Source organism: Musa acuminata, chromosome BXJ2-6 (genome assembly GCF_036884655.1).
Source record: "Musa acuminata AAA Group cultivar baxijiao chromosome BXJ2-6, Cavendish_Baxijiao_AAA, whole genome shotgun sequence".
Taxonomy (NCBI): Eukaryota; Viridiplantae; Streptophyta; class Magnoliopsida; order Zingiberales; family Musaceae; genus Musa; species Musa acuminata.
The window spans coordinates 34,942,540-34,967,715 of record NC_088343.1 but is presented as its reverse complement, the minus strand read 5'-3'; the positions used below and the strand labels follow the sequence as shown (position 1 = coordinate 34,967,715).

The 25,176-nt window shown below is 38.1% G+C and overlaps 2 protein-coding genes across 3 annotated transcripts; both read left to right on the top strand.

The window, feature by feature from the left end:
• Positions 1-658: 658 nt before the first annotated feature.
• LOC135613602 (histone H2A variant 1-like) lies at positions 659-12,559 on the top strand. 2 transcript variants are annotated; one of them, XM_065110629.1, is made up of 3 exons: positions 659-1,036; positions 1,253-1,364; positions 12,063-12,559. In XM_065110629.1, the coding sequence occupies exons 1-3, from the start codon at positions 753-755 to the stop codon at positions 12,357-12,359; spliced, it is 693 nt and encodes a 230-aa protein (XP_064966701.1). In that variant the 5' UTR covers positions 659-752; the 3' UTR covers positions 12,360-12,559. The 2 variants fall into 2 exon arrangements, with proteins under 2 accessions (XP_064966701.1, XP_064966703.1); XM_065110631.1 differs by having other exon boundaries at positions 1,001-1,133.
• A 4,351-nt stretch (positions 12,560-16,910) lies between these two features.
• Positions 16,911-19,897, top strand: LOC103988870 (uncharacterized). Its single transcript, XM_009407542.3, has 3 exons — positions 16,911-17,214; positions 17,300-18,508; positions 18,594-19,897. Exons 1-3 carry the CDS (start codon positions 17,083-17,085, stop codon positions 19,428-19,430), a joined length of 2,178 nt encoding a protein of 725 aa, XP_009405817.2. The 5' UTR covers positions 16,911-17,082; the 3' UTR covers positions 19,431-19,897.
• The last annotated feature ends 5,279 nt before the right edge of the window (positions 19,898-25,176 follow it).

The following is a 25,176-nucleotide window of genomic DNA, read 5'->3' as shown; positions in this document are numbered from 1 at the left end:
GTGCTCATGTTTTGAATAATGTTCAAGAGATCTCTTACCAATCCCACTGACTCTTTTCCGATCCATTATAGTATTTTGACCGTCATAATAAAAATATTATTGAGTTTACTTAAAATATTATAAATAATACAAATAGGCTCATAATCTCAACCAAACCAATTTTAAACTTTAAAATTTAATACCATAATAATTTACGAGCAATAATAAAAAATAATAATATTTATATTTTTAATAACTTTATAGTATTTTAATATCTTAATAAGAATACTATAATACTGTTAAAAATACTATAAGTAAGCCAAATAAAATTAAAATATAATAGAAACCATTTGATATCATGCTAGAATTCAATAACAGTGTTTATAATAGTTTATAAATAATATAACCTAAATTGAGATAAAAAAATTAGTTTGTTACAATCACTACAACAAAAATATTATAAAATATACTTAAAAATAATATAAATGATTAAAATAGACTCATAATCTCAATCAAATCAGCTATAAGCCTAAAAATATATTATCATAATGGTCAATATGCAATAACAACCAAAGTGATATAATATGATGTCACTTATTATTTTTTTAATAATTTTATATTATTTTTAGTATCTTAATAAAAATACTATAATGCTATTGAAAAATATTATAAATGAGCCAAATAAAAATAGTTTAAAACTAGTGAAAAACTAAAATATAAAATCAGAGTTTTTAAAGAAAAATCACTAAAAAAAAAAAAAAAGGATCCGAGAGATGAGATCATTGCTTAATAATAACCAAATAAAAATTATGAGCCACATTCATGGCATTTGGACGAAGGACGAGGTTACTTTAGGAACAAATGCAAAATTTGAAATTTCCGTTTGCCGCCCAAAAGTAATCATCTTTGATTCCCCCACCGAAACCAAAACCATCTCCCGCCCATTCGTACTTATAAACCCGTCGAACTCCGCCGTTTCGTTCCCGTTCCCGTTCCGAGCCTCTTCACCCTCTGACCCTTCCAAGGATCTCGAGGAGCCGGGGAGGAATCAGAGGAGGTACGCGGTCTCCTCTCTTCCCCATCTTCTCCGCTCTCTAGGGCTTCTTGATACTGGTTTATCTGGCTTTTTCTGGTGTTTTCCGCTGGCGATTTAGGTCGTTTTTCGAGAAATTTCGTGTCTATTTTTCCTTCTTCCCCGTTTTGCTCGTCACCTCTATGGAACGATTTAGGGTTATTCAGCACTTTCCTGCTTGGTTTTGTGATTGAATAATAGAGAGATGGCGGGGAAAGGAGGGAAGGGGCTTTTGGCGGCGAAGACGACGGCGGCCAATAAGGACAAGGACAAGAAAAAGCCGGTGTCCCGCTCGTCCAGATCTGGACTGCAGGTACGCCCCTGTTCTTCCTTTGTTGTTGAATTCTTTCTTAGAACTGGGGTCGCTATGCTCGGGGACCTGTCGCCTTTGATTTGTTGTTACGGAAGTTTGAGTTTGGATGTGTTATGATTTACAGATATATAAGTTGCCATTGTTCTGGGTGTGTGAGATCAACAGTGGAACAGTGGTTCTTAGTCTTGTAATGTCATTTAATTGTGTAATTCCATTGTGCGCAACTGACTTCGGCAAGCCATATATCATGATATCCAGTCCAAATGCTGCACATGGTTTACGTTTAACAACTTAAGCTTCTGGGATTAGTGGCCACTCAATTGAGAACCCTATTTGTCCATACTTGATTTTGGCAGGGATGTGCTGCAAGTGGAATGGTGTTGTTTATGATACAGTATTACTTATTGTTACATCTCCTTTAGAGATTGTTATTGCTTGTTTGGATGAGAGAGGTGGTTTGTATGTAGGGTATTTTCTGATTGATTTGTGATAAAGTATACACTTCATATTGATTTTTTTTTCTTTTTTGAATAAAAGAAAGAAAATTAAGCTTTATTGATTGAAATTAAGGTGAAACAAAATGTCTCTGTTTACATCAGAGCGAACAAAAAAAAATCCAGCTCAGTTCGAGGATTTAATTATCCGTTGCTAACTTGGCCAACTAGTTGCAGCTCGGTTCCCTTCACGAAAGACATGGAAAACTTGGAATCTCAAAGATTTCTTGGATGAACAATGCTTTTAATGAGATTTAAGATCCTCTATGGGGAAGTGTTCCTTACATTTAGAAGATCAACCAAAGTTGAAGAATCGGTCTCGACATGAAGCTTTTGAACCCCCAAGCTTCATGGCATGAATGATCCCTTCCTTAGGCACCATGGCCTTATAAAATGGTCTAAAATGAGTTGATATTAAATTCTTTTACCTTTTGATAAGGATCTTGCATGGCCTGCAACTCTAGCATGCTTTTGTATAAGAAAAGCAATACACATCATTGTAATAGCTAGTACAATATGATTTGAAAGGGGTACAATGTTGGCTTGGCAATTGATGTGGTGTTGAGGATTCTCAATTTGATTGAATGAGTTTTATATCATGGTGCATAAAAGATTGATAATACTTTATCAGAGTAGATGGTGCTCTAATTTGTTAGAATTTTAAGGGTCACACATGTATAATTAAATATGTTAAATCATTATTTTGACTAGCCAAAATTAAAGTGATCTAATTAAAGTAAATTTATTTGGCTAAGAGATATAATTATTATGAAAATTAATTATGTGGATACCATCAATTATATTTCTAAACGAGATAAGTTAGGAATATGAAACTCTTGAAGCATAATTATAGATTTATTAATTATAAATATAATCATAATTATAGATCAATTATGAATATAAATAAGGTTATGGTCCTCGATTGTTATCGAATTAAGTTTTTTTTTCACTCGTCAGAGAGAAATATAAAGTTCTTAATGATACTTTGTAATTAAAAGGTTAAATTATCGATTAATTCAGAAAACATACTTTGATGGATTCATCAGGTATGTTTTTATGTTAATATATTTTTTAATTATTGTAGGATTTTATGCATATAATTGTGGATTTAATAAGTTTTATGAAAATATTTTAAAATTTTATTTTGGATCTATAAAGCATGTTTGAACCAAAATTCAGTTTTGATTCTATAAAACATTTGTTTGATCCATCTTTAATATGTTAAAGATATAATAATTGGTATCAGAGCCATCTTACAATGATTGTTGAACATCTACGATTACTTTTCATGTATTTTAATGATGTTTTTATTAATATCTTGGAGTGATTTGGTTCTATTATCATCGGAGAAAATGATGATTTTATGTAATCATGCTACAACATGTTTTGCATTCAGTTTAGTGCATTTTTTTTTATGTTATATCACTTTAATTTTGAGATGTCTTTTCCAATTTGTGTCTTTTTTTTTTTCACAGTATGTAAATTCATTTTTTGCACTATAAAGCGTAAATTTCCTAAATTAATAATAATATTATTATTTTAATTATGTTACAATATGTAAATTTAATTAATAATAATATTGTTATAATATTATGTTGGTTTAAACATAATATTGGTTTTATAAAGTTGTTTGTTGTCATAAATTGAATGGTTTATATGTATTAAATATTTTAGTCAACAAATTAATGTTAAACCAATTTAATTAATATGATTTAAATTTAATTAGTGATTGTTTAATATTATATTTAGTAATTTAATGTATGAAGTCGCCAAAGTGACCTCCCATGTATAACATTTCTTATGAAAATATTAAATATAGTGTGTATTTATATTCATGTAGTAATTACTCGGCTCAAATGAAGGTTAATGACCGGTAGGATTTTATATATACTTGTAATGGTAAACACGTGATAATTATAAAGTTTATCATTTGACATGCTTTATTATTAGTGTTTGATCATTACAATAAGACTACCATTAGCAATTAATATTGAAGTCCAAAGACAAGATATTAAGGGCAAAAAAAGAAAATATAAATTTGAAAAGAATAAGGTTGATAAGACTTTAGTACAGAAGAAACAAAATAAGGATGATACTTGTTTTTTTTACAAGAAATTTAGGCATTTAAAGGATCTTGTCAAATATCACGTTTGATGTGCTAAAAAGGAAATATTCTTTATTTTGGTTTGTTTTGAAGTCAATTTAATTTTAGTACCTAGAAACACTTGGTGTTTAGACTTTGGTATAACAACTAACATCAGTGTATCAATGTAAGGTTGCCTGAGTTATTGAAGGCCCAATGATATTACGAGAAGCATTTATATGAGGGATGAAAAATTGGTAGATGTGGAAGTTATATGCATATTTAGATTGTTATTGTGTATTGAATATTATTTGGATTTGAAAGACACTTTTGTTGAACCATTATTTAGACAGAACTTAATTTTTGTTTCTTATTTGGATAAATTTGGTTATTCTTGTTCTTATTTGGACAAATTTGGTTAATGCATTCAACATAAATATTTAAATCTAATAAGTTAATAGGATCAAAAATCCCTTATGATATAAATCTTTCAATTCTATTTCTAAAGATGTGACCCAAATATTTATGCCATAATACATCCAAATTTTTAATTTTACGTTTAGCATCTCATAATTCTACATTCAAGGATTCATGATAGGATGCTATAATATCAATTAAATATAAATTGACATAAGCCATAAGTGAACTAATTCTAATCATATTTAAATTTAAAGATAAAATAAACTAATTATTTCCAAATGAACAAGAATAACCAAATTTGTTCAAATAAGAAATAAAAATTAAGTTCTATCTAAATAATGGTTCAACAAAAATGTCTTTCAAATCCAAATAATATCTGGTACACAATAACAATTTAAATATGCCTATAGCTTTCACATCTTTAATTTTTCAATTCTCATATAAATGCTTCTTTCAATATCATTGGGCCTTCAATAGCTCAGAGGAATTTTGTCACAAAGTTACAAATAATACAAGGGATTGCAAGACTACTATGATAATAAATCAGTTGTTTTATACTCTAACAACAATAGGAGCTCGACTAAGTCAAAACACATTGACATCAAGTTTTGTTGGGAAGAAAACCTGTTAATGCGGAATAATTCTTTTCCCCCTTTGTGTATCAAAATAGGTTCCTCATCAAAATACCAACTTGATATCAAAATGCTAATATCAATCAGCACAGCATAAACAATAGAGCAATAAATCAATCATACAGTGAGACCAAACCTTTTTAACGTGGAAAACCCAATGTGGGAAAAACCACGGGACCGTAGTCCACCTCAAACTTTCATTATCAATGATAACAGGTTTATAGTAGGTCTTTTTTAGAATAACTAGAGGATCAGAATAATATCAAGATCATAGATCTTGGCTCAAGAATAACATATCTTCATCATGTACGATGGATCTCCTCAAAAGAGAATTCTAGGTCTCACAGAATGGATATCACAGAAAAGTACCTTAGAGAGGGTAAATTGTAGATTAACATCGTTAGGATTGTAGAGTTTACTGCAAGGATTCTCCACATAAAATTTGGGCCGAAACTGACAACGTTTGGCCATCGATCGTCAAGTAGAAAAACTTAAAAACCTTACTTTCTCTCTATTTCTCTCTCCTCTTTTCTCTGTATGCCGTCGCACGCTCACTGTGCAATCTCACAGCACACGTCGCCCTCTCACTGCGCACACAGCCATCACCCAATTTTTTACTTTCTCTCTCTCTCTTGATTTCTTTGATTTGTTGATTTGGGCTCAATAGGCCCAATTGTCCAAACCCACATATGGGTTGGACTCAACAATTCTCCCCCTCCAGCTCATATGATAGGTTGTACTAAGCCCGCTCTTCGCCTACATGCTTCAAGCTTCTCCTTAGGCAAAGACTTTGTCAACATATCTGAACCATTATCATTGGTATGCACCTTTTCCAACTGTAATTCTTTCATCTCAAGCACATCACGAATCCAGTGATATCTCACATCAATATGCTTGGATCTAGAATGGTATGTTGAATTCTTGGAGAGGTGAATAGCGCTCTGACTGTCACAGTAAACAGTATATCCTTCCTGTTTCAAGCTCAATTCCTGTAGAAGCTTTTTCATCCATAAAGTTTCCTTACAGGCTTCAGTAACTGCTATGTATTCTGCTTTTGTGATTGATAGAGCAACACACTTCTGTAACTTAGACTGCCAAGAGACTGCTCCTCCTGCAAATGTCATCAAGAATCCCGAAGTGGATTTCCTGGAATCAGTATCACCTGCCATGTTTGCATCTGTGTAGCCTTCTAACACAGGTTCATCACTGCCAAAACATAAACACAACCTGGAAGTACCTCTTAGATATCTTAATATCCATTTCACTGCTGTCCAATGTTCTTTTTCAGGATTTGAGAGAAATCAGCTAACTCCAACTGCATGAGCTATATCTGGCCTAGTACAAACCATAGCATACATCAAACTGTCTACTGTAGATGAGTAAGGCACTCTGGATATTTTTTCTTTTTTTTTCTCGCTTGTAGGACATTGTTTTGAACTCAGCTTGAAATGACCTGCAAGTGGAGAACAAACTGCTTTAGCTTTACTCATGTTGAATCTTTCAAGGACCTTTTTAATGTAAGTCTCCTGAGATAGCCAAATCTTTATTTTCTTCCTATCACGAAGAATCTTCATGCCAAGTATTTGTCTTACCGATCCCAAGTCTTTCATGGCAAAAGATTTACTTAGCTCTCGTTTAAGCTTTTCAATTTTTCCAACATCATGGCCAATAATCAACATATTATCAACATATAGCAGTAAAATAATAAAATCATCATCTAAAAATTTCTTCATAAACATACAATGATTAGATGTGGTTCTATCATACCCTTGGCTCATCATAAAAGAATCAAACTTCTTGTACCACTGTCTAGGTGCCTGTTTGAGTCCATATAAGTTTTTCCTAAGCTTACATACCAGATTTTCTTTTCCCTTGACTTTGAAACCTTCTGGTTACTCCATGTAAATTTTTTCTTTTAAGTCACCATGAAGAAATATTGTTTTTACATCAAGTTGCTCAACTTCTAAATTCAAGCGGGCAACCAAATCAAGAACAATTCGGATAAAGGACATTTTCACAACCGGAGAAAATATTTCTTCAAAGTCAATACCTTTCTTCTGACTGAATCCTTTCACAACTAGTCGTGCTTTGTATCTTTGTTGTGAGCTATTATTTTCAATCTTCAATTTATAAACCCACTTATTCTTGAGAGCGTTCTTCTCTTTAGGCAACTTTACCAAGTCATAGGTGTGGTTCTCAAGCAAAGATCTCATCTCTTTTTGCATGGCTTTAACCCACTCATTCTTATTCTCATGTAGAATAGCTTCTTGGTAAGTTTTTGGCTCTCCCCCGTCAGTAAGCATAACATACTCATGTGGAGGATATCTGGTAGAGGGTTGTCGTTCTCTAGTAGATCTTCTTAATGGAATCTTAACTGGTGGTGGAGGTGTTTGTTCAGTTGGTTCAGCATCATCAACTGTAGGTGTATCATCACTTACATTCTCACCATGATCTTCTTGTTTATCTCCCCTATGATCATCATGAACTACAGGTGAAGAAATTGGACCCAAACTCCAAGGAATATAAATAGAGGTTTCTGGCTTCTCAACATTATCACCATCATCAAACAATTGGTCTTCAAGAAACACAACATCTTTACTTCTAATAATCTTCTTGTTCACTGGATCTCATAATATGTACCCAAACTCTTCATGACCATATCCCAAGAAGATACATGCTTTTGTCTTATTATCAAGCTTGGACTTCTCATCTTTGGGAATATGAACAAATATTTTACACCCAAAGACTCTCAAATGATTATAAGATATATTTTTTCCTCTTCATACTCTCTCTGAAACATCACCTTGCAGAGGAACTGATGGAGAAAGATTTATCAGGTCAACTGTAGTTCTCATAGCCTCCCCCCAAAATGACTTTGGTAACTTGGCGTGGGAAAGCATATACCTAATCCTTTCTTTAATGGTTCTGTTCATCCTTTTTGCCACATCGTTCTGCTGAGGAGTTTTAGGAATTATTTTCTCAAGCCTGATACCATGGAACCTGCAATAATTCTCAAAATGACCCCTGTACTCGCCACCATTATCTGATCGAACACATTTTAGCTTTCTGCCAGTTTCTCTTTCAATATTGACATGAAACTCCTTGAAAGCATCGAGTACCTGGTCTTTAGATTTCAAAGCAAAAGCTCAAACTTTTCTAGAATGGTCATCAATAAAAATAACAAAATAAAGAGCACCTCTAAGAGTTCTAGTTTGCATAGTACAAATATCAGTATGAACTAAATCAATAACATCAGATCTTCTAAATGATGGATATGTCTGAAATGTAACTTTATGTGTTTTTCTAGCTAAGTAATGATCACAAGATTTAAGAGATGTACCTTGCAACTCTGGTAAGAATTGCTTTCTAGCAAGAGTTTGAAGTCTCTTTTTGTTGATATGTCCTAGCCTCTTATGCCAAAGATCTATACTTTCACTTTTTCAAATTGCATTAATCTCTCCTTTGTGTAGCTTAGCTTCCATGACATAAAAAGAGTTAATCTTCTTTTCTTTTACCATAATTAGAGAACCTTTAGTGAGTTTCTATTTACTTTCACCAAAATAATGTGCAAAGCCCTCATCATCAAGTCTACCTGTAGATATCAAGTTAAGACGAATATCTGGAACTTGCCTTACATCTTTGAGTATTAATTTGCTCCCAATACTGGTCTCCAAGCAAATATCTCCAATACCTACAATCTTAGATGTATCATTGTTTCTCATTCTAACATTACCAAAATCACCAATAATGTAAGATCTAAAAAAATCACCATGAGAAGTGACATGAAATGAAGCACCAAAGTCAATTACCCAATTACTGTCCTAAGCTACAAGGTTAACACAATCTTCATCACAGACAATAGTGATATTACCTTCAGTAGCAACTATATTGGTCTCTTTCTCATTTTTCTTCATTTCATTTTGTTCTCGCTTTCAAAACCTATACTCTTTCTTCATGTGACCTGGCCTGTTACAGTGAAAACATTTGATATCTTTTCTAGACTTAGATCTTCCTCTATATCCATGTGGGTTTCTGCTATGACTTCTTCCACGTTTTTCTTGTTTTTCAGTAACAAATGCCCCAGAAGAAGATTCACCCTGTTCTTTCCTTCTGACATCTTCATTTAGCAAATTGTTTTTAACCATATTTATGGTTAGAGTCCCCTCTGGCGTGGAGTTACAAATAGTCACCACATACGTTTCCTAATTTTCTGGTAAAGAGCTGAGAAGTAATAATCCCTGCATCTCATCATCTATATTCATTTTCATAGCAACCAACTTGTTTGCAAGACTCTGAAATAGGCTTATATGCTCAATAATGTTACCACTACCATCTTTATACTTTAAATTTACAAGCCTTTTGAGGAGAGAAATTCTATTTCCTATTGTCTTTTTCGCAAAGAGGTTTTCTAACCTTTGCCAAATAATATCAGCTCTGGTTTCATCTGAAATATGCTCATGCAAGTTTATATCCATCCATCTTCTAATATAGGCAATAGCTTTTCTATGTTGAACTTTTCATTCATCATCATCCATAGTAGAAGGTTTATCTTTAACCTTGATAGGCTTATATAAATCTTTGCAATAGAGCAAATCTTCCATCAGACGCTTCCAAGTGGAATAATTTGATGAGTTTAATTTAATCATATCATTTGACTGCTCCATTTCAATCACACAAGAAAACTAGCACTAAACAACCTGATGCTCTGATACCACTTGTTGGGAAGAAAACCTGTTAATGCGAAATAATTCTTTTCCCTCTTTGTGTATCAAAATAGGTTCCTCATCAAAATACCAACTTGATATCAAAATGCTAATATCAATCAGCACAGCATAAACAATAAAGCAATAAATCAATCACACAGTGAGACCAAATCTTTTTAACGTGGAAAATCCAATGTGGGAAAAACCATGGGACCGTAGTCCACCTCAAATTTTCACTATTAATGATAATAGGTTTACAGTAGGTCTTCCCTAGAATAACTAGAGGATCAAAATAATATCAAGATCATAGATCTTGGCTCAAGAATAATATATTTTTATCATGGACGATGGATCTTCTCAAAAGAGAATTCTAGGTCTCACAGAATGGATATCACAGGAAAGTATCTTAGAGAGGGTAAACTGTAGATCAACACCGTTAGGATTGTAGAGTTTACTGTAAGGATTCTCCACATAAAATTTGGGCCGAAACTGACAATATTTGGCCACCGATCGTCAAACAGAAAAATTCAAAAACCTTACTTTCTCTCCCTATTTCTCTGTACGCCGCTGCACGCTCACCGTGCAATCTCACAGCACACGCCGCCCTCTCACTGCGCACGCAGCCATCACCCAATTTTCCACTTTCTCTCTCTCTCTTGATTTCTTTGATTTGGGCTCAATAGGTCTAATTGTCCAAACCCACGTATGGCTAGATCTAACAAGTTTCTAGTTGTGAAAAAAAGGTATAATGTAGATAAATTTCTATAGAATATTTAAGAATAAATTTTATGTTGGTAGATCCTCTCACAAAAGATATATCACCCAAGGTCTTTCATGAGCATATTGCTTATATGAGTATATTAAAATTTGAGAAAATTTTAATTTAGTGGGAGTTTGTCATATATTTGTTATATGTTTTATGCCAAATTCTATATTTGTATAGATATTTTTTATCAAAAATAAAGTTTTAGTTTATTATACTTTGTATATTATGGCTATTAAAGTTATTAATGATCTCATAAAGATAAAATTGGATTAGTTGAAAATTGACATATACAGATCATATTCATATAATTTTTATGCTACACATTTTATAATTGATCTATGTTATTTAGTTATGTTAATATTAGTCATCATTGATGGATTTAGATATGATTGATATAGCGAAAATCGTTTTAGTCCTATATTAATATAGCCAATGGGCGAGATTATTTTGTATGTCCTGTTTAATAATGACAACAGTTTTGAGCTAATAAATTATAGTACATTTATAAGAATACATATGTGACTCAGTGGAAGATTGTTAGAATTTTAAGGGTTACATACATATAATTAAATGTATTAAGCCATTATTTTGATTATTCAAAATTAAAGTGATTTAATTAAGTAAAATTATTTGGCCAAGGGACATAATTATTATGAAAATTAATCATATGGATATCATTAGTTATATTTTTAATTTAATGATGAGATAAGTTAGGAATATAAAACTCTTGAGGCATAATTACATATTTATTAATTATGAATATAATCATAATTGTAGATTCATCAGTTATGAATATAAATAGGGTTATTGTCCTTGATTGTAGTATCGAATGAAGTTTCTCTTCATTCGTCAAAGAAAAATCTAAAGTTCTTAAGGATACTCTGCAATTGAAAGGCCAAATCATCGATTAATTTAGAAAATTCTTTGATGGATTTGTACGTTTTTGTGTTAATATGTTTCTTAATTATTGTAGGATTTCATGCATATTATTATTGGATTTAATAAATTTTATAGAAACATTCTAAAATCTTGTTTTGGATCTATAATGCAAACCAAAATTCGGTTTTATTCTATAAAACATTTATTTGATCCGTATTTGATATGTTAAAGATCCAACATAATTGATTTGATCTAACATGGTTGACTCTATTTATGTTAAATTTGATGGCAAGGAAGTCAAATTTGAGTCTTTGATGGAGAACCATGCCAACTTTTGTCCATGATACGGTAAAGAGCAGGTCATCATCACTAGTTAAACATGCTGAATAATTTGTAGTCAAAATTGGTCCACCATGGTCCTTAAAAATCAATCGATGATGATGGTTGAATGCCATGATAGTTGTAATGGATTTTTAGGTTGATAGATTCCCAATTGGAGGATGCATCGTAGCAATTATTGATGACTTTCAGTTCTTGTTGGTACTAAATTTTCCAAGAGAAGGAAAATGAATCATGCTTATGTCCAACTTAGACTGCATAATCTTGTGCATCCTGTGTGTAGAATCCAATCGGATGAATATACTGTCATCAAATCCTTGTGAAGTTAATGCATATCTGTGTTTCTCGTATGCTGTATCACATATGGATTTCTTCTATGTAGTTTCCTGTCGGTCGAATCCACCGCCTGCTGAAATCCAGAATCTCTGCAAATGGACGTGTTGGGGCAACAGCGGCAGTGTATTCTGCTGCAATACTGGAGTACCTAACGGCAGAGGTGTTGGAACTTGCCGGGAACGCAAGCAAGGATCTCAAGGTGAAGCGTATCACACCACGCCACCTTCAGCTGGCCATTCGTGGAGATGAGGAACTTGACACCCTTATCAAAGGCACCATTGCCGGTGGTGGTGTCATCCCTCACATCCACAAGTCCCTCATTAACAAGTCCACCAAGGAATGAAAATTCAACTTTTGTTGAATACCACAGGTGTTGTAGTTTGTGTGACTTTCTTTCTTCGCTAGTGAACCTGTAGGTAGTTTAACGTGAATATTGAACCTTCGTCGAAGCTTTTCTGGCTGTAGCAATGTGAGATTGGGATTTGGCTATTGTCATACGACTTAACATCATTTTCTGTTCTTATTATAAATCACTTTAAACCCTGTGATCTGATGTTAAAGTATAGTTAACTTGTCAGAGGAAAGATCTTATTCTCTTCGTTGTGATGCTGATGTCGAATCTATTTGGTAGGATGGGACATTTCACGATTAACTTGCATTTCATGTGCCACCTTGTGGATTCTTGTTTTACTTGTTGTATGGTCTTATGTAGCCTTTTTCGATTCATTATATACTTGGATGAGGCCAAACATAGTGCGCTACATTATTGTCTGAAGTTTATTAACATCGGGCAGGGGTTTTTATATAGCAAGTAGCTCTTATTTATTTATATGCATGTGTTTTTTATGCAATATGAGCACAGTACCCAGATATATTTTTCAGACCATACATTGATGGAAATTTGGTGTAATGAAGCCTTTTTCCATCTTTGAAATATATAACGTGATAGGTTACCTTTAATGATCTTTGATTTATTTTCTTCGGAAGTTCTTTTCTCAGAGTTAAATTTATAATTTCAAGAACATAACAATATTAGTGTGGTCAAAGGATTGTTATAACTAGGCTCAAGTGACTGGTTGATTTGAAAAGAACATTTGGCTGAAATCAAGCCGTGAAAGTTTGTCAAATTGGATGCATAAAAACTTCCACCATTCTCAAACGGTGAATGGGAAGAGTGACCTCCATTCAATGAGGTGATGCAACTATGGGGCCTTTGGTCATCGTCTTAGCTGCATCCGTCCTTTGTTCTCTTTTGTACAACCAATGGAACAAGAGTCTACCACTTTGATCGCCGTCAGCTCGGCAGAGATTGCAGGGTGAAAGGCGAACGATACGTCCCTACTCCAATTGCCTCGTGCTCATATTCCTTCTATGTGCCACCTGCAGAGGATTCCCTTCTATGTAACTGACAACCCTAGTGCATGCTCCTCTTTCCGACAATTGGCCCACATCTTGATATGATGACTTCACAGATTCAGCTCGTGTGAGTAGGATAGAAATGTAGGAGCAGCCCTATATTTCTTTCTTATTTTATTCTACAATTTTCATATGTAAACGAAGTGTTGGATCCCATCATATTTTTAATAACTCTCCCACAAAAAATTTATAGTTTATGGTGAATATCTTGATATAGTCTCCCCGCAATAACTTAAGTTGATACCTCATGTTCATTATGATTGCAGCACAATCTAAATTGTCTTTATTGCCAAATATTAAACTGAGAGTGAGGGCAAGAGCTTCTTGGCAAATGGATAGGAGAGGTTTATAGAGACAAACAGAGCATTCTCCCATGGGGTACTTCCCTCAATATTTCCTTCACTTTCACATTACCGGTCCATGGGGACTAGTGAAGGGCACCTACACCATTATCTTAATTTTTTAGGATTGTTGCCATCCTTGTAAAAGAATCAGATGGGTAGGATTCTTCTACTTGGGCTTAAAGCAGCCTGACCCACATACTGACTCAGGAGCTTCATGAGTGGTAGGTCAGTATGTACGTGATGAACTGCTTGGATTCATGTGGGTGGGATCAATAAAAGCTTGTGCCACAAGTCATCATCCTCTCTTTTTGAACCTTTTCATGTGTGGGATATGAAGACTTTGAGACCTTTGAAATAAATTAGTTCACATGGAATGATATAAGGGATAGGAGTCATTGGGTCCTTCAGCTTTGTTTTTTCGCTTGTTTTGCAACTTTCGGGGTCAAAGTGTCAACAGTGTGATGCAGCCTATTAGGATTGAATAAGAGCATAAAAAGGGTAGCCCAAAGATAATACTCTCGTCAACTCGGACAATTTTCACCTTTGCCGGTGGAGAGTGTTTTTATTCGATAGAAGCCCTCGAGTAAATAGTTGCTACATAAGCACCGATTGAGATAGTGAAGCAAATCATCTCGTTAATGCTGGCTTATTTTTCAGTATGAAAAATTAACCAAAGGGTCCCATTCCATGTCGGACCTATTAATGTTACGTAACTACATTGGGAGTCAAAATCCACGTTTGAAAACTTTAATTGTGGTGGAGTCTATTAAAGACTTGTAAAAGGAAGGATCAAAGGAACTTCTTATAGAACTGATCCTTGTACATATGATTTCCTTTGAAACATCAAGGATCCAAAAGCATTGTGCTCTATTCAGCTAAATCTTCCATGGAATGATGCCATAAGTATTATCTGAGAGTGAAGCCTAAATTTGTGGCAGTCCGTGAATTAGTATCAGAGGGAGACAAACTGAAGAAAATGCTGTCTTGATCATTAGTGTGTCTACTTGGAAGCGTCCGTTCTTGGGCACAGAGTGGTCCTCGTTATCTTTAGTGCTTTGTATATCTATCATGTTGAATGAAGCCTCTTAAAGTCAGTATGATACGAAACTACTTAGAAATGTGACCTTATCTTGGACATCAAACATGTCTAATCCGATTTAAGTACTCGGTGGAATCGAATTCAATATGAAAAAGTAACTAGAAGCTAACAAAAGAGTATGTTTAGGCTCTCAGAGAACTCTAAAATTTGCATGCAAAATCACATACATGTTGGATACTAATTAAGTTTATCTGTCTAGGTTTTCCAACTATAATTCTATCTTCCTTGTTCCTGCGTTTATTTGGATGTAAATTTCTGAACTTTTAATGTTGGAATCCACTGACAGGTTTAAGATGAATGCGTTGCCTGAGTCCCTCTGCTTGTGTAAGTCTGAAACAAGATCCAGAAAACAAATCTGTTTTCAGATGGCTGAGATGTGGGCTCAAAACTGAAAATTTGTTCTTGACCTCCTCAACCTGTGACCTGATCTTTGGATGGCGTCCTCTTTGGGACCAAAGATAGGTGCATTGTTTTCATATGGGGGGAGCAGCTGCATGTGCCCAGTCCCGTCGTTGTACCAATAGGACTGGCCACCCTCTTCATCCAATTAATGAATCCAGGAATCTGATTAAAGTTACTCGAATCCATTATGATCAGATAATAATTGCCACTGTGACTACTATCAAACAGACGGCATTTGGAGAGGGAGTGCAACTAAAGACGTTGTAGCAGAGAAATAATTTGTGTCCTATGGGTGGGTCAGTGAAGGTCCCTTGGGATCATTGCAATCACAAGGAGGCCTGAGGCGCTGGTACTCTGTGTCACAGGGAGAAGATAAGGATATGATAACAGGAGGATGGTCTGTATGTGTTCTGTCACAAGAGAGGATATGATATAAATACGAAGGATTGGATGGAAGTAAGAGGTGCGGCGGCCACGCGAGTCACAGGACTCGGCGGTGGCTGTACAGGCAGGCTTCTTCGGTTGTGCTTGTGCTTGTGCTTGTGCATGTGCATGCTCACGAGTTCGGTGATCGGGAACCATCATTAATAGTCACAGCAATAATAATACTATTTTATAATGTTTTTATTAAGTTTTTTCTCTGAAGATAAAGCCTCTTAATTTTCTGCATGACATATATTTCAAAACAATCAATTGCTTAGTTTCTGAAATTTTGGTATAAAAAAAATCATTCTAAATTAAAGTTAATGAATGCTTCAATGGGATTTATTACATGGATGACACACTGCCATACAAATTTTATATCATGCTGTTGTGGTGTTAGAAAAGTTTATATGAGAATAAAGTAACCTCTCCAATTTCTTTAATGAACTTGATAACTATCACTATGGTTTGGTCAATTGGTTAGCCATATCTTTTATACTCCCTCCATTCCCCATCCCCTTATTCTACACGTCCCTATAGTCCATGGAAAACGCTGTCTCTTTGTTTGACCGACAGTCTAACAATCTCACATGAAAACATATGTCTCTTTTTGTTTCTTTTTTCCGAGCGAATAATTGACGACTATTCTTTTTCTATCCTTTCCTACGTGTGATCGAACGTGTCGTAAGTTGATTGACAGACAGTCGAGTCTATGTTTAAGTCCAAATCACACACGATCGTGCTTCCGTGGAGGTACCAATCTGGCGTACCCGAGTGGCGTAATTATAACAAGTAGAGCAGGGAGACTGACGTGTTTACGGTCGTACATCTATCGTGATGAATAGGACCGCACGACTCTTGCAGGACCAGTTTCCACTGGGATTGCAGCAGTCCGAGTTTTTTCACTGCCATTTAGTCCTTCTCGTCCCGGCCAACAGTGACGTCCCTTTACCGGTCAAACCCTCCTCCTTCCCCTGTTCTACTGCAGCTATCTCCCCTCTTCGCATCTCTATCGCTCTTTCACGTGTGTGCGCGCGTGCGAAGCAGGCTTTTCGCCTTTGCACTCTCACGCTCCAAACGCCGGGTTGTCTCAGCCAAGTCACCGTTCTCTGAAGACCGTCTGACGATTGGCGTTTGGGGCCAATTTCAACGAATGTTGGTTGTCGACTGAATAGTCTAGTAATAGAAAAGCTGGTCCCTGACTCGGTTCGTACATGGGAAGCCTCAGCTAGCATTTAGTATCCGGCTTACGCTTTGAAAGCTGCAGTGAGGAGAGAGTCGGGACGGGAGGCCTCGCGAGAGCAGGCAAAAAAATATACAGGTTTGCGAGTGACACGCACCGTAGGAGCCGCGAAGCATCATCGTCGGAGGGAGGGTAGGTGATGACGTCGTGCGGCGGCCGGGGACTGGCCGATAGGAGTCAATTGGAGCGGCAGATGGGATGCATGACCGGGTTGCTCCACCTCTTCGACCGCCACCAGGTCCTCGCCCGGAAGCGCCTTCCTCCGCCACCGGTTCGAGTCTCTCAAAAACACGCGGATTTTGTGTGCCTTTCTGGTGTTCGTTTGAGGATTTTGTAATGGTGCATTGTGGTTTCAGGCCGCGGGATCGAGCTCGTCGTCGGAGAGGCCGCATGCTTCCTCGGCGGCGATGCTTGTGAAGGAGACGCATTCTCTCGCGGTGAACGAGGTCAAGGATGGGGTGAGGCCCTTGTCGAAGCGCAGCCGCGCCATGGTCGTCGCCAAGGGCAAGCTCCGCCCGCGGGAAATCCGGGCAGCGGTTCCAGTTGCCTCCTCTTGCGATGGTTCCGACGCCTCTGAGGCGGTGGACGAAAGCGAGAGGCTACGCCGTTCCCCGAGCGTTGTGGCGCGGCTAATGGGGCTCGACGCACTACCGGACGAGTCGGACCGTGCAGAACTGCGCCGATCTACGTCGGAGTCTCGCGTTCCCGGGGACCCAGCGTACGTCCGGTTCCTCGACGGAAGTTCATTCTCCAAATCCTCGCCGGTGGAGGCCGCCCCTGTCTCCGCCAACGAGTTCATCAGAATGACCAATCTTGGCCAATTAAACGTCCCCGTTGCCGAGAAAACCAAATCGCCGGCTAGGACACCGTTCCTTCCCCCTCTCCAGAGGAAGAGCTTCTTCGACGCTGGGGACTTCTACCCGGAGCCGAAGAGGTGGGGATTGCTCCCCATTGAGTTCGGGAAACAGCGCCTGACACGTGGGATGGACGAGGCGGCGAGGGATTTGGATACGCTGAAGCAGATCCTGGAGGCGCTTCAGCTCAAGGGGCTTCTCCACTCCGACCCATTGTATCGCCATATCAACGGCCGCCGCGGCCACTTACTCGACCACCACTACGACTCGCCGATCGTCGTCATCGAACCTGCTCCCAAGCCATCTCGGAGGGCATCCAGCGAACCCCGGTCGCCACTTCCACCACCTGGACCCGCCGCTATTCGCGGGAACCCGGCAGTAGCGGCGGCCAACCCTCCCGTTCGGCGGAATCGGAAGTCCGATCAGGGCCCTAACGGAAACAATGAGCAGAAGAACCGGGGTCCGAGCTCGCCTACGAAGCAGAGGTCCTCGAATGCGCCGGAATCCGGCAAGAGTCGGCCGCCACGTAGGCGGATCTCTGCCCTGAATCCTTCGAAAACTCTTCCGAACCAAGTTGGGCAGAGTCAAATTAACGGGCGACCGCCACCCAATCGGCGGACAAAGCAAGAAGTCACTACCAAACAGAGAATAGGCTCGCGGGCGGAGGTGGATACCGCGGGTTCGATCGCTAATTCTCCATTGGGCTTCGAGGTATTACATCGATTTCTTCGTCATGTTCCGATGTCATCAAATTTTCGTGCTTTTTACACGGAACGGACTCTGGGTGATTGTGCAGAGGTCGTGGGCGGCGGACTACGGGGCAGGACGGCAGCTGTTGGAGCGGTGCGACCGGTTGCTGCACAGCATCGCGGCGTTCACGGCGGAGGATCAGGTCGCCACCGGAGCGGTGCAGGTTGTAGCCGCAGCGGAGCAGCAGCCAAGTCCTGTATCGGTCCTCAACTCGCCAATCCTTGGCGAGGAGACCTCCCCGCGCTCTCCGGTCTCCAAGCGTTCCATCGATTTCAAAGAAGATCGACCAGCCGAGTGCAACGAGGACGCCGTTGCATCGGACGGAGGAGACGGTCCGGAGGCGCAGGCGGAGGAAGAGGTAGTTATCGATGATGACGACGACGACTATGCGTACGTGGTGGAGATCCTCCGCCTCACCCACAGCCACGGCGACACGACCGACGTGTACGCCTTCGTCGAGAAGCGCCGCGGGGTCAGCTCGGACGCCTCCAAGTCCCTGCGCCTCCGCCGTCGCCTCATATTCGATGCCGTAGTGGAGATCCTCGACCGGAAACGCGGCGTGTCGCCCCCGCCCTGGGAGTCATTCGTGCGCCCGGGATTCCTGTCGGTGGCGGCACCCAACAGTGCCGCCCTGCTGCTGACGGAGGTGTGGTCGGAGCTGCGGCAAGCACGGGAGCAGGCATCGGCCGCCGACCTTTCCGACGTCACGAGCTGGGCAGTGCGCAGGGACCTGGCCGCGGAAAACCTCGAGTGCTGGGCCAGGCCCGCCGCGGAGGTGGCCGACGCCGTCATCCAAATCGAACGCCAGATATTCAAGGACCTCGTCTCCGGCGCCATCAGCGACCTCGCCGACGCGAAGCCCCGCCACAAGGCGGTGTTCTAAATCAACGCCGTCGGATGACGGTCAAACAGCCGTGAAATGGGGGTGTGGTGGCCGGCGGAGCGACGGATCCTGATGGCAATGTGGGCCGTGGTGACGTGACGGGCGGGAGAATGATTTGGGGAACAAGGCACGTGACACGCGATTGAGCCCACGCCGACTGGCTTGGAAGGTCATGGGATTCGGCGGGCAGTAGGACCACCGGCAGCCTCATGATGGAGCAGAATGGACGATCATCATCGTCATTTACGTCTTCTCATGATGGAGAGTCATGCGGCAGAGTGTCAGATGTGTCTTTTGCTGCTTCGAATGCGCATGTGTGTTGTTCTCGGAGACTCAACGACGTGATATGCGAATATGATTTCAATGTAATGACATTGCACATTATTCCTCAAAAGTGATTTCTAGGAATGCTGTGGCACTGTCTAATTGGAGAGACAATATTTAAAAGCCTAATTCTTTATTGCTAAGGGGAAGTTGTTGCCATATGCTACGTTTTTACGTTAGACTTTATTGGTGCTGAAATATCTTTAGAAATCTTCACAGAGGTAGTTTTATCTTTGGACATAGACCAATACGAATCGAAAAATAAAACAGTATGGTCTTTCATGTTTGTTTTCTAACCGTACTTTCCAATGTTATCCAAATATTATTGTTTTCGGTGGTAAAAATGTTATCCAAATAATAGTGACGGGCATATAAAATGTGATTCAAAACGACAAAAACAAATAACGTGCTCGATGCCTCCTTGATGATAAGGCATGGGTAACTCAATGTTGATGCATCACGATATGATCGTTTAGTGTTATTCGACGATAATACAATTGAATCATCTATGAAGTGTCATCAAATTATAATACTAACGTAGCATTTGATCACGAGGCATTGGTTTAAGATAATGTAGTTGAATCGGTCATGAAATATCTCCCAATAATGATATGATCATACCTAGGTATAAAATATTATTTGACAATGATATAATTAAATTAGCCATGAAGCATCCCTAGATTACGATGTAATCGAATTGGATTATGAAGCATCACTCAATGTTAACACGTTTGAATCAAATATCAAGCATCCTAGATTATGATGCGATCTTGGCACGAAGTATCATTTGATAATGACATGATTGGAATCTAAATCTTTAAATTTGCTATGTTTTTTTTAATTTTGGATCTTGTTCTTTAGTTTACAGATAAAAAAAAATATGATTCAAATTAATATGGATCCCTCCTTTGTTCTCCTACAATGTTTCGATTTTGTTAAAATTGAATCACGGAGAATCTTATTATCAATTACGAAGAAGGAAGAAAAACAAAAGGAAATAATAATTACGACACATTAGCCATAAGTGACTTGACCTAAGACTAGAGTAGGATTATATCTGTGCTGTTCAGGCCACGCAGCCAGCAATCTTGACCCAGATCTGACCAGGCCAGCCATTACATCAGGCATAATTTGCTGATAGGGTACATCAAGTCTAATTGGTAGCCTTTCTTGCAGTATGACCTCCTCCTACAGTAGTGATGTATTTAGTCACAATAGTTCATATAAAAGTAGGATGTCAACTTCCCAGATTAGACCATATGATAGTGTTCAAGATGACATTATTAGATTCAAGCCTTGCCATTCATGACTACCTACCCATCGATTTCAAGAATTGGTAGTCCTAGTGAAAAGATGAGTGCTTGGAAAATATTAGATAAAGAATGAAACCAGAAGTCTGAGAGGAACCTTGAAATGTGGATAACTTAACCAGAAGTCTATAAATTCAGATTATCTGAGTAAAATAATAAAAAATTATTATCTGATTATTTAGGTGACATGATAACCATATGCAAAAATATGTCAATATATAGCTCATATTAACATATACATATATATATATATAACTTTATATATATATATATATATATATATATATATATATATATATATATATATATATATATATATATATATATAAAATCTGGCCTTAGCCAACATATAGATTATATGAGTAGTAGTACCATCGTTTCAGTTGGGTGGTACTACTAGCTTAGTTTTATAAGTTTTGCAGCCCCAACATACTTTTTTTTAATCTAAGATAGCTTATTTTAGTCCATTTGATAACTAAATTATAGTCCAATTGACTTCTAGAAGGGCTTCAAGTCATCGATAGTTTTTCAGACAAATCATTTTATATTTTATTATATTTCTTGATATATTATTATTGGGAAGAAACATGTTAATGCGGAATAATTCTTTTCCTTTTTTATGTATTCCTCATCAAAAATACCAACTTGATATCAAAATGCTAATATCAATCAGTACATCATAAACAATAGAACAATAAATCAATTGAGACCAAATCTTTTTAACGTGAAAAACTCAATGTGGAAAAAATCACGGGACCGTAGTCCACCTCAAACTTCCACTATCAATAATAATGATAACAGGTTTACAGTAGGTCTTCTCTAGAATAACTAGAGGATCATAATAACATCAAGAACATAGATATTGGCTTAAGAATAACATATCTACAGCACGGTGAATCTCCTCCAAAGAGAATTCTATGTCTCACAAAGTGAATATCGCAGGAAAGTATCTTAAAGAGGGTAAACTGTAGATCAACACCGTTAGGATTGTAGAGTTTGCTGCAAGGATTCTCCACATAAAATTTGGGCCGAAACTGATAACGTTTGGCCACCGATCGTCAAGCAGAAAAACTCAGAAACCTTACTTTCTCTCTCTATTTCTCTCTGCACGCTGCACGCTGCAATCTCACTGTGCGCGCACACACACCCTGCACGCTGCCCAATTTTGCCCTTTCTCTCTTAATTACTGATTTGGGCTCAATAGGCCCAATTATCCAAGCCCACATATGGGCTGGACCCAACAATTCTCCCCCTCCAGCTCATATGATGGGCTGTACCAAGCCCGCTCTTCGCCTATATGCTTCAAGCTTCTCCTTAGGCAAAGACTTTGTCAAAATATCTGAACCATTATCATTGGTATGCACCTTTTCCAACTGTAATTCTTTCATCTCAAGCACATCACGAATCCAGTGATATCTCACATCAATATGCTTGGATCTAGAATGGTATGTTGAATTCTTAGAGAGGTGAATGGCGCTCTGACTATCACAGTAAACAGTGTATACTTCCTGTTTCAAGCCCAATTCCTGTAGAAACTTTTTCATCCATAAAGCTTCCTTGCAGGTTTCAGTAACTGCTATGTATTCTGCTTCTGTGGTTGATAGAGCAATACACTTCTGTAACTTAGACTGCCAAGAGACTGCTCCTCCTGTAAATGTCATCAAGAATCCCGAAGTGGACTTCCTGGAATCAGTATCACCTGCCATGTCTGCATCTGTGTACCCTTCTAACACAGGTTCATCATCACCAAAACATAAACACAACCTGGAAGTACCTCTTAGATATCTTAATATCCATTTCACTGCTGCCCAATGTTCCTTTCCAGGATTTGAGAGAAATCGGTTAACAACTCCAACTGCATGAGCTATATCTGGCCTAGTACAAACCATAGCATACATCAAACTGCCTACTGCAGATGAGTAAGGCACTCTGGATATTTCTTTTTTTTCTTTCTCACTTGTAGGATATTGTTTTGAACTCAGCTTGAAATGACCTGCAAGTGGAGAACAAACTGCTTTGGCTTTACTCATGTTGAATCTTTCAAGAACCTTTTCAATGTAAGTCTCTTGAGATAGCCAAATCTTCCTTTTCTTCCTATCACGAAGAATCTTCATGCCAAGTATTTGTCTTACCGATCCCAAGTCTTTCATGGCAAAAGACTTACTTAGCTCTCTTTTAAGCTTTTCAATTTTTCCAACATCATGGCCAACAATCAACATATCATCAACATATAGCAGTAAAATAATAAAATCATCATCTGAAAATTTCTTCATAAACACACAATGATCAGATGTGGTTCTATCATACCCTTGGCTCATCATAAAGAATCAAACTTCTTGTACCACTGTCTAGGTGCTTGTTTGAGTCCATATAAGCTTTTCCTAAGCTTACATACCAGATTTTCTTTTCCCTTGACTTTGAAACCTTCTGGTTGCTCCATGTAAATTTCTTCTTCTAAGTCACCATGAAGAAATACTGTTTTTACATTAAGTTGCTCAACTTCTAAATTCAAGCGGGCAGCCAAACCAAGAACAACTCGGATAGAGGACATTTTCACAACCGGAGAAAATATTTCTTCAAAGTCAATACCTTTCTTCTGACTGAATCCTTTCACAACTAGTCGTGCCTTGTATCTTTGTTGTGAGCTATTATTTTCAGTCTTCAATTTATAAACCCACTTATTCTTGAGAGCTTTCTTCTCTTTCGGCAGCTTTACCAAGTCATAGGTGTGGTTCTCAAGCAAGGATCTCATCTCTTCTTGCATGGCTTTAACCCACTCACTCTTATTCTCATGTAGAATAGCTTCTTGGTAAGTTTCTGGCTCTCCCCCGTCAGTAAGCATAACATACTCATGTGGAGGATATCTGGTAGAGGGTTGTCGCTCTCTAGTGGATCTTCTCAATGGAATCTCAACTGGTGGTGGAGGTGCCTGTTCAGTTGGTTCAGCATCATCAACTGTAGGTGTATCATCACTAGTATTCTCACCACAATCTTCTTGTTCATCTCCCCCATGATCATCATGAACTACAGGCGAAGGAACTGGACCCAAACTCCAAGGAATATAAACAGAGGTTTCTGGCTTCTCAACATTATCACCATCATCAAACAATTGGTCTTCAAAAAACACAACATCTCTGCTTCTAATAATCTTCTTGTTCACTGGATCCCATAATCTGTACCCAAACTCTTCATGACCATATCCCAAGAAGATACATGCTTTTGCCTTATTATCAAGCTTGGACCTCTCATCTTTGGGAATATGAACAAATGCTTTACACCCAAAGACTCTCAAATGATTATAAGATATATCTTTTCCTCTCAATACTCTCTCTGGAACATCACCTTGCAGAGGAACTGATGGAGAAAGATTTATCAGGTCAACTGTAGTTCTCATAGCCTCCCCCCAAAATGACTTTGGTAACTTGGCGTGGGAAAGCATACACCTAATCCTTTCTTCAATGGTTCTGTTCATCCTTTCTGCCACACCGTTCTGCTGAGGAGTTTTAGGAACTGTTTTCTCAAGCCTGATACCATGGAACCTGCAATAATTCTCAAAAGGACCCCTGTACTCGCCACCATTATCTGATCGAACACACTTTAGCTTTCTGCCAGTTTCTCTTTTAACATTGACATGAAACTCCTTGAAAGCATCGAGTACCTGGTCTTTAGATTTCAAAGCAAAAGCCCAAACTTTTCTAGAATGGTCATCAATAAAAGTAACAAAATAAAGAGCACATCCAAGAGTTCTAGTTTGCATAGTACAAACATCAGTATGAACTAAATCAATAACATCAGATCTTCTAGATGATGGATATGTCTGAAATGCAACTCTATGTGTTTTTCCAACTAAGCAATAATCACAAGATTTAAGAGATGTACCTTGCAACTCTGGTAAGAACTGCTTTCTAGCAAGAGTTTGAAGTCCCTTCTTGCTGATATGTCCAAGCCTCTTATGCCAAAGATCTATACATTCACCTTTTCGAATTGCATTAATCTCTCCTTTGTGTAGCTTAGCTTCCATGACATAAAAAGAGTTAATCTTCTTTCCTTTTGCCACAATTAGAGAACCTTTAGTGAGTTTCCATTTACTTTCACCAAAATAATGTGCAAAG

What these genes read in the sequence shown, in the direction of transcription:
- LOC135613602 (XM_065110629.1), top strand. Translation starts at nt 753, where the DNA reads ATGAGATCATTGCTTAATAATAACCAAATAAAAATTATGAGCCACATT. An exon ending in CCGGGGAGGAATCAGAGGAG is followed by an intron (nt 1,037 to 1,252) that starts GTACGCGGTCTC and finishes ATTGAATAATAG; the next exon opens with AGAGATGGCGGGGAAAGGAG. An exon ending in CGTCCAGATCTGGACTGCAG is followed by an intron (nt 1,365 to 12,062) that starts GTACGCCCCTGT and finishes TCTTCTATGTAG; the next exon opens with TTTCCTGTCGGTCGAATCCA.
- LOC103988870 (XM_009407542.3), top strand. Translation starts at nt 17,083, where the DNA reads ATGACGTCGTGCGGCGGCCGGGGACTGGCCGATAGGAGTCAATTGGAG. An exon ending in AGCGCCTTCCTCCGCCACCG is followed by an intron (nt 17,215 to 17,299) that starts GTTCGAGTCTCT and finishes TTGTGGTTTCAG; the next exon opens with GCCGCGGGATCGAGCTCGTC. An exon ending in ATTCTCCATTGGGCTTCGAG is followed by an intron (nt 18,509 to 18,593) that starts GTATTACATCGA and finishes GTGATTGTGCAG; the next exon opens with AGGTCGTGGGCGGCGGACTA.